Raw genomic sequence first — 13,465 nt, 5'->3', positions numbered from 1 at the left:
CTACTGGGTTCTTTTGGAGATGATGGCAGTCCGCTGGGGTTCTACAAATGAGAGAAATATAAAATAGCGAGGAATAAATGTTTATGGTGTTACTTTATATTTCCCTTGAAATGTGAATATTTATGCAAAATGCATTGCTGTAGGTTTTCTGAAAATGAAAATTAAATCATCACACATGTAAGGTGGAAAAATCTCAGGGGCCCACTTTAGCCAAAATACACTCTCTAACAACTTGCCACGCAGACTCAACTGTTAAACCTAGCACTAGAATTTGCAAGGGCTGATTTCTGTCACCTTCTCCCACCCCACGTGTATTTTATTGTATCAATGTATATCTGGCAGCAAATACAGCTGATGATCTCCGTTTGTAGTAAAATGGTTTTGGGTCTTTGGGGATCACTGTGAACAAATGTAGCTTAAAGCAGTATTGCATTTATCCATTGAAATATGCCATAGGAGAAGTACAGCATCATTATGGAACTTCAGACAAAGACGTGTTAGCTATCACACTGGTATGGGGTCTATGGCTTGCTGTTTCTGTTTCTGTTCAAACATTGCCGTGACTTATATTGGAAAGAACAAGAATTATTCTGCCCGTTTTCTTCTTAAGTTGTAGAACAGGCGTTGTCAACATTTTGGGGCCAATGGGCACATTGAAACCACAGAATCTGTCAACCATGCTCACACAGACTCATTGCAATAAAACTCCGAGACATGCACTTATTGCAACCACTGAAATACGCACTCACACTGCAACTACACATACACTAACTCCCCCTCCCCCAGCAGTGGTGTGGATATTTTCATTTCCCCCCAAAAAACATAATGGGCATAGGATGATCTTCCTGGAGAGTGCAGGTGCGAAAGGGGGAATTACCGTATTTTTCCATCTATAAGATGCCCCCTATTTTGGGGGACTCAGATTTAAGAAAATGGGGGGAGATATAACGTATAAGACGCCCCCTAATTTTTGACATTATTTTTAAGGAAAAGAACCTAGTCTTATACACGGAAAAATATGGTAATCCAGCAGCAAGGCCACTCCACTTCCCTGTGGAGGGTGTTGCAGGCAGGTCACATGCTCTCACTGTGTACAGCGGGGGCGTGGCAGTACCATAGGGGAGTTCCAGCCGTGTCACGCCCCCAGCCAAACAATCTGGTTGGCCAGAGGGGTGTGGTTTACCGTATTTAAGCAGCCGCATGGCCGGGGGATCTCCCTCTTGTTCCTCCTTCCCCGGATCTGCTTAATGCTTCAGTTGCTAAAACCTGGTTCATGGGAGGGGAGGCCACAACCTGCCCCTCCTCTTTAAGGGTATTCCGTTAAAGGGATCCGGGGCGGGGCCTTGATGACCCAGGGGAGCTCTCAGTTGATGTACATCAACAGGGCTCCCCCTACTGGTGGTTGACCCTTACTGGACTACCTACATGGCAGGCAGGAGTGAGATATAGTCAGTTCAATTCCAGTGCCTAAGCCAATACCACTCACATGCTGTAACCAATAAAGTTGTGGCCTTCATTAGCCCATTAACCTAAAATACTGGTGTCCATGTGTTTTATTATTCAACAAATGGGGGAGGGCTCGGGGCCTTGACGCACAATTCTCCTCCATGCAGACTGCTACAGCAATTGGACTTGAAAAAGGGAAACATCAGTGGCAGACTTTGGGCTCTCAAATTTCAGCAGCACCCTATGCGACACTAAAATTTGTCTCTCTCGCTGCCTTCTACAGCGTTCCTATGGCACCTCCTGCAGTGAGGTGCTCAGTGCCGCTACACCATCCTAAAACTACCTCTGGAACCATTATAATATTTTTCTCAAGTCTAATTGCAGAGGGGAGGAGTGAAGGGGGAAATTCAACTGGGGGGGGGGAGAGTTCATCCTTCCCTCACTGAAATTTCTCCTTCTTTGATGCAATTAGTCTTGAAATAAGACCGTTATATATTGACTCATGTTTATATCCTTCCCACAAAAGTTTTGTTTTTATCCTGACCTTTTCTATCTTTTTTTCTTTTTTTCTCCCCCCCCCCACCCCCGAGAATGTCTTTGTCTTCCTCTTAAAATGCCTTGAGTAGCTTTGTTATTTTTAACATTCAAATATCCTCCCTCTTGTGAGTGGATTCCAGCGTACCCCGTGATGTCCACTTTAGGGTAGTTGCGTGTGGTTCTGTTGTAGCCACACTTGTCAGAACCATGCAGGCAAGCAAAATATCACAAAGTATCTCCTGAACAAAGCCTCAAGCAGATATCTGGCTGTGTCAGTGAATTTTCTAAATCTGAAGGACAGAATATCATAGGGAGTATGCAATCACCAGGGTCTTCTGAAGTTCAGAAAGAGCCCAGGAGATAATGTCATTGGTACAAAACGTTGTCAGAAGATAATGGTCACCTGCTGCTAGATTAAAGCCTGGGAAGACTGAGCCCTCTTAGCAAAACTACACACAAGCAGAACCAAGCTACTGATGGTATTTTCAAAGTAGGAGGCATTTATCTTGTAACAACATCCTATTCCATTCACTCTGCTCTTTTGTTGTGGCAGAATAGAAAAGAACTGTGTCATTGTTCAGAATATGCCTTGCTGTTTTCTGATTGGTTCATCTTGCTTTCCAACCTTGCCATGATTCTTGGGCTGCTGTCCTAAGCATACTTAAATGGATGCTTAAACCCCAATTTAAATCAATAAGGCTGCATCCTTAAACACATGTACTAAGGAGTAAGCCTGACTGAACACAATAGGACTGACTTCTGAGTATACCTATATGGGATTGCACTGTTATTACTGTCTTCCAAGCATTTTAATACTCTACCTTTCTATTTGCAAACACAAATTTATTTCATGTGAGGAACTCAATTTCTCTGAATATGATAAAACAAAAGGCATCTCTAAAACATATATCCTCTGCTCAGCTGAATTTTATTATCAAGAATGTGTAAATACAAACAACCAAATACCACTGCTTGAAAAGGAATATCACTGGTGGTACTTTAGTTATTTACAGACTAAATAGCCAGGGCATAGTTGAGTTTGGCAAGGGGTGTTTTTTATATCCAATATCTCCACCTTACACCAAATATTTCAGCTCAGTGCTGATCTGTGCTCTAATAAATCAGCCATGCTCAAGAGTAGATTATTGTTATGCTTTATATACCGGTTTAACTTTCAGGAACATTCAGTACTAAATCTACAGTATGCTGCGTTGAAACACTGGATCACTGATGAGCTCTCTTCCAGTGTCACCAGTCTGTAAAAATAAAAGGTTGTGACCTTTTAAATTTTGCACAAAAAAGAATACCCCATGACTCTCCTCAATGGAACCACCACACCTATTTATGTATTTCATAAGATTTATACTCTGCTTGTATTCCTTTCTTTTTTAAAAAAAATAAAACAGTAAAAATCCATAAAAACAACTCTGTAAATCATTCAAAACAATTTATAGGATCAGAAATTGACTTCAGTCTTTTTTTAAAAAAAATCAAACCAGAGCAATAATTAACAGCACAACCCTATGCATATTAGCTTGAGGTAAGCCACACTGAACGCCGTGGAACTTATTTCTGAGTAAACATAGGGCTGAGTTGTAATAATCTAAGCCTGAAATCCTATGCATACTTGCCTAGGAGTAGGTTTCATTTAACTCCTTAGGACTACTTCTGAATGGATATGCATAGGATTGTGTTGTTAGACTCAATTTGGATTATCTTCCAAGTAAGGCAGTATTTTTTATTACCACAAACTGGGTTACACTTTGAAGATATGGATAGTAGAAAGTACAGTGTTTCTGCTCATGAAGGAGTCCTAATGCTGTTATGTTAGGCTCAGACCAAGTCTTCCTCTACTTTTGTTCTAATCGTCATCCTGACTTATTCACTGCTCCCAATCTTCAGTTTTTATATTAGGCTTGTTGTGTTAGGTCAAGATGATTGGCTAGCATGTGTTTTGTTTTGGTTTTTGCCTAATAGTATAACCTGTTAGTGGCTTTTATTAAAAGGGCTTTTTTGCCACATATGTTAGTCATGCATATGCTCAGCATGAACTTGTTGTGAGGGAAGATTAAGTGGAAGGGTGTTGAATGGAATGTTGGATGAAGTGAGAGTGAGTGACAGGCATATTTGGGTCGGTTAAGAAATTATACTTTGTGGGTGTGACTGTGAGAAAGCCAGAAAAGGACTGGAAAAAAGGAGAAGAGAGATATGTAACAGTGTATTTTGTTTCAATTTATTTCTTTTATTTCTTTTATTTTATTTTAGGTTTTGTTGTTAAAGGTAAATGCATTCCATCAGTATAATGAAAGATCAGGGGTCAATAGGTTCTACAATTTTTTTAGTTTAAAAATGTCTCAACAAATAGACATTAGTACAAGAAATGAAGATTTGAGGACTCTCCGTTACAAATTTGGGGTAGAAAATATAAGAAATGGCTTATTCTGAATGAGTTAAAGGGTATTATGTGTTTTTCTTCTACAGAATTTGCCGGGGTTGTTCTCCATAAAGATTTCTTCCTGTGCACTGTGTGCTTTGGAAAATGGGCTGCTGATTTAGGTCAAAAGGAATGTCTAGTATTTGCTTTCACCTATGAGTTCTGTAATATTAATTGTTATTAAAAATGCTTTTTCCTGGCCAATGTTAGTCAATGGACCTATTATTCCATTGTTGCTAGGCAGCAGTTTTTGGCCAATCTTAGCCTCTGAAGTACAAGATTCTCATAGAATAGGCCTCACTCTTGAAGAGCTTACAGGTCAGGTCAGCCAAGAGGTGAGGTGTTAGGTGTGAAAGGACAGGTAGAAGAAATCACAAGAGATGAGTAAAAATAGTTTGTGAGGCATGGAGGAAGGGGAAATGTCTTCACAAAAAAAGGAAAAGATTTAGGTGGTAACACTGTGCTGTATCTGCTGAATTTCTTTGTTCTCCATTCCAACTTTTGAAGACCAGCCTTACCAGTGCTGGCCACCACCCACCCACCCACCCTGCAAATTCAAGCCTTCTCCTGCACCTTCAATAACTATAGAATGTGCAGAAATTGGCTAGAGTGGTTGTAGGGCATGGACACCAACATTGTACTAATTGCACTTGTAACGCGAAGGTAGTGGTGAAGATCGAACTAACTACAGAACTATAGAATACCATACCATATCAATGTTGCCTAAATTACACACCTGCAGCTTAGCTTTTGTAATTTCCTGACATTTTGGAGCTTGTGTAAGGATGGAAAGCCCTTAACACAACATATTAAAGCAAAATACTTTTCGTTTATTGAACAAACAGTCAAAACTGGAATTCTGCCATACCATGAAAAGGGAGAAGGAATCCCAGTGAAGTACAGTGATACCCTATTGGCCAGGCACATGGGTACTCTTTGGGAAATAAGCTCTTTAGGAAACAACTGCCACCTCAAAGGTCCTAACTATTTGGCAATGTGTAATTTCTTTCTCTCTTCCTCCCCCCCTCCCTCCACAATTGTTTTACCTCAAATGAAAGGCCCTTGTTTTGTTTTTGTTTCAATTACAGTGCAAGTTGGAGTTTCATGCGTGCACATCTGGCAAAAACATTGCAGCTCGCTGTGAAGGGCCTTGCCCATGCCTTCCGGGACAGGAAAGTCTAAAGCACAAGGCTGAGAAAACTGGTGAGTTGATCTGTTGACTTTGATATAACATGTCTTTCTAATTACTTTTGCTGTTGGTATGCTGTCCAGTCCAATCCATATTTACTCCAAAGAGAGATTCACTAAGTTCAGTGAGACTTACCGTACTTTCAAGCATATGGCTGTTCTATGTGGTGGCAATAGAATTGCAAGTCCTGGGGCTCTTTTGTTATGACTTGTGAAGAACGTGGGAAAGGCCTCTAGCCCAAGCATTCTGGAATCCTAGATGAGTGATTTTCAAATACTGAATGGGTCACTGGAGGCTTGCAGTTGAATTGAAATGCTACTGCAAGTTCATGTGAAGTGTAGTGCATCAGAAGAAGGTGGCAGGAATGTGTGTAACAGCTTTGTCAGTGTGGGAACCAAGGGCTGGGCTGCGGAGAGAAAAAATGCAACTTCCTATTGGTAGAACCCTCTGCAGAAATTTTCTGACTTTTTTAGACCATTTGTCTTTGACTGGTGTTTTGGGACACGCTATACAGCGAAATCCTATACATGTCTAGAAGAAAGTCCTGTTAAGTTCAATGTGGAGCTTACTCTCACGTAAGTTCTGTAGTATAAGATTGCAGTCTGAAAGTGGGTTGCAGCACTATCACCATGCAAATAAATGTTTGAAAATTAGGAAGTGGGTCACCAAATGCATGTTTCAGCTAAAGGCAGCCCCTGAGTCTACTAAGAGTTAGGACTGCTGTTCTGCATGAGTTCTAAGAACATTTCTTGTTTCTCAAACATTCAGTGTGTCTCAAACTTTGCGAAACGCCATCAACAGGTGTGTTAAAAAATACTAACTGGGCAATCAGCAGTGGCTAGCCCAGAGACCATTGCAGCATTCCCAGCTAATGGAATAGAAGAAAACAGAGTGTCCATGTCTATCCTAAGCCTTCACTTATTGCCACCTCCACCAATGGCCTCTGGTTTTCCTCTCTCACGTCACTAATGAGCCCAATGAGGACACATGCCAGCCCTGTTTAGGTTTCCGAATCATTAACACGATGAGGGTTCCTGAGGATGAGCACACTGGCGAATAACCCATCATTGCCCCTTTGCCCTACATTAGTTCAAAGAATAACTTCTGGGTAGGGAGATTTTTCTACTCATGTAGGTTCCTTGTGTGATTCAGAACCCTGATTTTCCAAGATTCTAAATTGCGCACTGAAAATTGTAGAAAAAACAACCTATATCTAAAAGGATATCTTTATTGTATTGTTATTTTTTGTTGTTTTTTAGACCCAAGGAAGATGATATTGTGCTGCAGCTATTGTTCTAAATAACAGCATTTAATTTGGCTGCTCCTCTTAAAGAATGCATCATTATTTCCCCTGTTCACCACATTTTATCAAATTTTGAGAAAGCATTTTCCATGGTATGGTCACCCAATATTACACATGTGTTTAGTAATCCCTGATGTGGCTGGGATGGTTTTGGAAAAAAACCTCACTGATAAATTGCCACATTTTTATTTTCTTTTTTTCTTCTCTTAAACAAATACACATGCACACCCATTGCCTCACATTATCTGCTCTCTCTATGCCCTTTCACATGCCCTTATCAGAGGCTGTATCATATTAATAAATCTCCAGTGACATTTTAAGCTCACAATTTCATTCACATAACAGAATAAATTCTAATAACCGTTAGGTTGATAAATGCAATTTGACAGGATGTACGTATTCAGCAGGGCAAGCTTTTGTTTTGCTTGAATCTCTGATTAGTTAATTCTGCTGTGCAGAGCACATTGTGATGTGTTCACTCTCTTTCTGGAAACACAACTTCTCAAGTGATTGAGACCGTAATTTTTTTGTAGTTGGTTCTCTTAATGACCATCCTGTATGTTACTCTCACAATTAGTGCATGTGTGTAACTGATCTACCCATTTTTCCAATCACTGTACTGCTCTCTTATGTGGCCTGTGGCCAATGCAGGTGTCAAAATCCACACCCATGACGTTTTGGGCTTCAACTGATTGTCCCAAGGACTCAAAAGTGGCATGGACTGCAAGGCCAGCTCCTGTAGTAAACTGCAGTGGTAGAAATGAGGGCCTTCTTTCCACCCCCACTACAACCAGTGTGTTCTGTGGATTCACCGATGCCTGTAAATAATTAAAGTTATGGCCTAGTGATATTCCAAGACTGGGGCCTGCCTCTTTCTTGCCAATCACAATACAAAGGTGTTGCTTATCTCAGCCATCTCACAAAGGTGTCAGGTTTTCTTCTTCTGGCAACCAAGGTAGGCAGCAGTGACCAGAAGCAGATTGGCTAGTGGGATGGAGCTATAGCAATAGCCTCCCAGCAGCACTGTTGTGGCTGCCTACCAGAATGGAGATGGTGAAACAGTGAGTGGCACCAATCCAACAGTCCTACCACTATGCTCACACAGCCCCAACCTCAGTTCTGCCTCGCTCTCCCTTCTTCCAGTAAGCAACAGCAGTGCCACTGCTATGAGGCCTTTTCTCCTGCTGCACCCACCTCTTGCAATGGAGGTGCCCACACAGATCAATATTGCTGCCTCTGTTGGCTAGGGAAAGCAGATGGCTGCTTCTTTTGAATAACTAAGAACTGTGGACGGAAGAACTGTAACGAGCATCCTTTTCTTTGAGAAGGGCCAGAGCTCAGTGATGGAATATCTGCTTTGCATGCAGAATGTCCCAGATTAAATCTATGGCATCCATAGATAAAGCTGAGAAACACAACTGCCTGAAACACTGTAGAACCACTGCCAGTCAGTCCAGACAATATTGAGCTAGATGGACCAATGGTCTGCTCATGGAGGATACATTTCTCTGGCCAAAACGGCTGGGATCAAAAAAAAACTTGATGTGGCTTATTGCTGGTGGTTGTGCAATTCCTGCATCTCTAACATTGCCTTTGAGAACTAGCCTCTGCCCACTCGCAGTATCTCCCTGATCACACCCACCCACCCGCTTATGCACAGAATATTTTATAATGTCTCTCCCTATAAAGCTAGCAATTTGGTGTCCTGCCTGCAGTTCTGTTATGTAATTAGCATGGTCCAGTTTGTGCTGAGGTAATGTAAATAGAAAGTCTCTCAGAGATTAATTTATTTTCTCAATAAGAGTGTCAGGTACAAAATTCCTTTAACTGAAATTTGCTGACAGGTGATGCAGTATTTCCATCACTTATGAGAAGCTGAATTTGTGAAATCTATTCAGACATGACCATATTGCTAAGCAGAAATAAAAGAAGGCAGTGCTGAAACTGGTGCTTCAATAGAGGGATGTTAGTGGGAAACTACTGAACAGAATTACAGTGCCAGAGTTCTGAGCAAAATGGAAGCATGCCTCACCAAACTGCTGCATAAGCTTTCTTAATCCATTTATATGAGTTAAATATATGTAATTTTAAACTTCTAATTTCCAGGCTTCCACCTTGTTCCGCATATGTTTACTTAGTTGAGCACAATTATGATTCTAAGTTAAAGGTATAAAGAAACATTTAATCTCCGGGGTGCTATTAGATTAGTCTTAAAAAAACAAAACCAAAAAAATGCCATGTGAATGAAAAACAGAGAGAGCAGTATCAGTGTGGCTTACCTGAGGGGGGATCTCAGATGATATTATTGGAAAATGTTTGCAATTTAAGCAACCACCATCTTACACATCTTTCCCTTCTACTCAAAATTCTGTTGTGCAATTTTATCCCGCCCATGTGGCTTCTTAATTCATGTGTTTTTCTAGTGGCAAGAGATCCCACTATAGGAAAGCAGCTAACACAACTCCCACCAAGGTGAATGGGGCCTGACAGGTGTGCTTTGAAATAAAACATTGCTTTTAGTAACTTAGAGCATCTCCATGGAGCCTCAGATCAGAGAATCAGAGCTTCAAACTTAGGGGTGCAAAACAGCCTGATGGCCACCTTCCAATGGCCGCAGGCCAGCGGGGCAGCAACAAAGGCAAAAGTGGGCATAGGAAGGAATGTGAATCTTACAGTAGGCTAGTTTCTATCCACACTCACATACCCTTCTCTGTCCTCCAATCAGGCAAGCACATTCCACTTTCACCTTGATGGGAGGTCAGTGGCTCTGGTGGGAAGTGGCAGCTGGATTTGGCATCCTTATTTAGAATCTGAACGGATCCACCATCACAGCTTGTGGTATGGCACCTTGGCCATACCAAGTCTGGTGCTGATGGTGCTGCAGAGCTGGCAAGGACACCATGAACCTGACATGGAACAACTGCGGTCCACAAATGCTTCCTGTTGCATGCCAAGGGGTGACAGGAATGGAGAAACAGGACCTTGGACAGTACCATTGCAGGCCCTTACTGCTAACTAACATTTGATGTGTGGTGCAGGAAATTTGGTGTAGCTCATTCATTTAGTCTGCAGCTTTCCTGGGAGTAAGGAAACCAGTATGCCCTGCATGAGACAAGATTATATAGCACTGGCCTGATTTAGCTGCAGAGACCCATACAATGAATGATTTGATTGGAGCTAAATTTGTAAAAATTATGCTGCACATCTTTCATGGGTCTCTTTCAGGATCTATTTTGCAAGCCCCATTGAGTTGACTGGAAGTGTATTAGCTGCAGTGCCTGATTGATTACAGTTCTGGTCTGAAGAAGGGTAAACTGGACTAATAATTTCTTTAATAATAGCTCCCTGTTAACATCAGCTCCCAGTATCACTAAGGCATTCACATCATAATAATCATTTCATTTGAATTATAAGATGGTAAGAAGGAAAATTAAAGGACGATTTGTCACTGTAATGATATATGCTCTCTGCATTGTCTGGTATTCTGCAGTAAAATCTTTGAAGAGACAAGCAAATTGTATTCTTTGGTCCCTGTGTTTTGAAAATTGGATTTTGCTCAGTTCTCCAAGAAGCAAAACCCTCATAGTGATGTTGTATTACAAATGGCATATTTTTAAAGTGAAAGCAAATGTTTAATCCACATTCTCTGCCTGCCTGCCTGCTTGTGGCACACAAACTTTGAAGTTCATCAAAACATGGGGTCTGTGCTTCATTATTAACAACAGCACCAGGCCTTACAGTCTGTTTTTGTGACCATTTCCAACTCAGCTGTTGAAAGATAAAGTTTTATTTGTAATCAGCTCTTGTTAGCTGCCCTTTCAGACAGTATGCCCCTACTTCCTGCAACAAATTCAGTACAGGAAATATTTCAGCAAGGCAAGGGAATGAATACTGAAGTTTAAAACAAGAGTCTGTGGTCATTTAATAGTGTTGGAGAGGTTCTAGTCCAAGCCTATGTGCTAAGAGAGAGTTAATCACAGAGCAGTACTTGCCTCCCTATCTACCCACAAATCAGCACCACAGTGTGTTGCAGAGAGAGAAAATGGAATGGGGCAGGATATCTCATGAATGACAGTAAATATTATAGAGCTGGTCCAAAGTTCCTTGGTTGCTCTGATTTGGTATTCATTCATTTATTAAACTTTTTAAATTGCCCTTCAACCAAATGGATCCCAGGGCAATTAACAAAATAATAATGGGACACCAACTGGAAAAAAAGCTAAACAAATTATTGAAACAACACTGCAAGATATAGCAGCAAACATAAAATGGAGCTTAAAATGCACAACCTTCACAACACTGGACATTCTAACCAGTTTTCATCAAAAGCCAGATGAACAGATGTGTCTTGATGCATTGTCAGAAGCCCAGGAAGAAGGAATTCCACAGCCAGAGTGCCACTACTGAGAAGGCCCTGTTCTGTGCAACCACATAAGGGACAATCCCTGCTGGTGAGAAGAGAAATGCCCCTTCTGCTGATCTCAGAGCCAGATAGGGGAAGGTGTTGCATCAGATCCCAAACTAATGTGAACTTCTTAAATTGAGCCCAGTAGCATTTAGCCAGCCAATGCAGATGTATCAAAATAAATGTAACATGATTCCATACAGATGTGCTAGTCAGCATCCTTACAGAAGAATTATGCACTACCTGAAGTTTTTGGAATGTCCTCAACCCCACATAGAGCACATTGCAGTAATTTGGATATTAGAGTGTTGAGTAAAGACTCCTCAGCTTTCCAGACCCAGGGCCCACCTTATCATATTTGTGTCTCTAAGTCTTCTGCCATTAAGGAAAAATTAGAGTTCTAGAGAGTTATTCATGTGCCACTGGAGGGAAGCAGATGAGCATCACTGAATAAGTCTCTTACTGGCAGTGTTGCAGCTTCTGTTGAACTACTGTAATAGCAATTAAGCAACAGAATAACTTAATTTGCCATTGGTATGTTTGTTTTGTAAGGCTATAAAATTGGCACAATTGTAATTGGCACAAGTACAAAGCTACAGTTGTAGTCTTGCTGTTTTCATTTTCTTTTGTTTCTCACAACCTTTTATCAGAAGGGGAACAGAATGTGTATGACAATAAATTTCACAAGCATCTATTGTTACCACAACTTCAGTTTGAGGCACTAGGCAAAACTTTTTTAAAAAAAGCTCTCTCAAGCTCTTAAATAAGTGACATTTCAGTTCCATAAAGTTAGCGTATAATACAAGAAGGGGCAATACTGTAAATTAAGCGATGACCCTTAAAGAAGAAACAGCTGGCAATCCCAAAGGAATATACCTTGGCAAGTGCTGAATTTTAAAATGGCAATCGGTGCACTCGGCAATCTGTTTTTATGCCCTTCTGTAACCTCTGTCTCCAGACTAACCTATAACGGTACTTCCTATGTCTTTCTAACTTTGCGTTTTTTAGCGTGTCTGGGTGGTATTATACTATACTTTTTAAAAATACCAGTTTCTGTGTGTATTTCATTTGTCCATGGATATATGCAATAATTCAGCAACAGCAGTCTTTACGACATAACATTTATGTGACTACACCAACAGCAGTAAGTGGCAATGGGGCAGTTTCCTCCATTGCACCCGAGGGCACCAGTTATGGGGGTGCAGGACAGGCCATGTGATACATACAGCTCTGTCCTCTGACAAGAGTGTACATCCAGGGGGTTCAGGTACAACATTCAGAGGGCAGTGCTTGCCACCTAGCATCTACTGTCTGAGATGGTTCCTTACTCTGCCTAAAGGTAGGCCCAGTCCAGCCCCTTCCTGCTTTAATTCATATCAGGAAAATGGGGGGAAAGAATGGGCCATACAGGTCTATGACATACCGATCTTCCAACTTCCTGTCTGAAAGTCCAGTCATTGTAGAAGAATTCAGATACAGCTTATATTGACGACTTCCCCTCTAAATGTTACACACTAAAGTGCACATCCTGTTCACGGTGGAGTGACTATCCTATTGTTTGTGCTCAACTACCTGTCTTCTCCTTTATTGAGTTGCAAGTCAGCTACATTTTATGAGCTAATCAATGACAGTTAACTCATTTCCATTCAATTTCAATGGAATTTCTTTAATCAGCATTATTTACCTAACATCCATCAGAATATAGTAAGTGGTTGTGCTGTATTTCAGAACCAAGAGAGAAAAAATTTCCCAGACATGAAATCGAAATGTCATGAGCCTGAATACTGCAGGATGACATAAACCTTTAGGACTTCTGCTCAGAAAACTTTGACAGGCCCTAGAACAACAGCTTTATCTTTCTTTTTTAAAGAAGGTATTATAGAAAGGAGAAAGAGGAGCCTTCAAGAATCTATACATTCAAGTAACCTACACCAACTCAAGCTAAATTATTGGGCTAATTCCCCTTTCAATACCATTATTGTGGTGAAGAACTGTAAAGCAAATTTCTGAACAGCCAGTGCTCGGACCACAGTTTAAATCAAAAGAGCTTTAATAATCAGCATGTTTTGAACATATGACTCAGTAACATAAGTGTTATGGCAGCCACCTGTCTTCTACCTCGAAATGCCACAAAACCTCTTAACTGAAAGT

The 13,465-nt window shown here is 40.9% G+C and overlaps 1 protein-coding gene across 2 annotated transcripts in view; it reads left to right on the top strand.

The window, feature by feature from the left end:
• The window catches only part of SPOCK1 (SPARC (osteonectin), cwcv and kazal like domains proteoglycan 1), a 394,378-nt gene that overhangs the window by 306,333 nt on the left and 74,580 nt on the right, over positions 1-13,465 (top strand). For both annotated transcript variants that reach the window (XM_083600016.1, XM_083600017.1), the window contains exon 6: positions 5,506-5,620. In XM_083600016.1, the coding sequence (XP_083456142.1) occupies positions 5,506-5,620 (115 nt within the window). The remainder of the gene's footprint in view (positions 1-5,505; positions 5,621-13,465) is intronic.

Source organism: Podarcis filfolensis, assembly GCF_964270895.1.
Source record: "Podarcis filfolensis genome assembly, chromosome: 2".
NCBI lineage: Eukaryota > Metazoa > Chordata > Lepidosauria > Squamata > Lacertidae > Podarcis > Podarcis filfolensis.
Note: the sequence above shows the minus strand (reverse complement) of the source record. Positions and strands in the feature narration are given on the sequence as shown.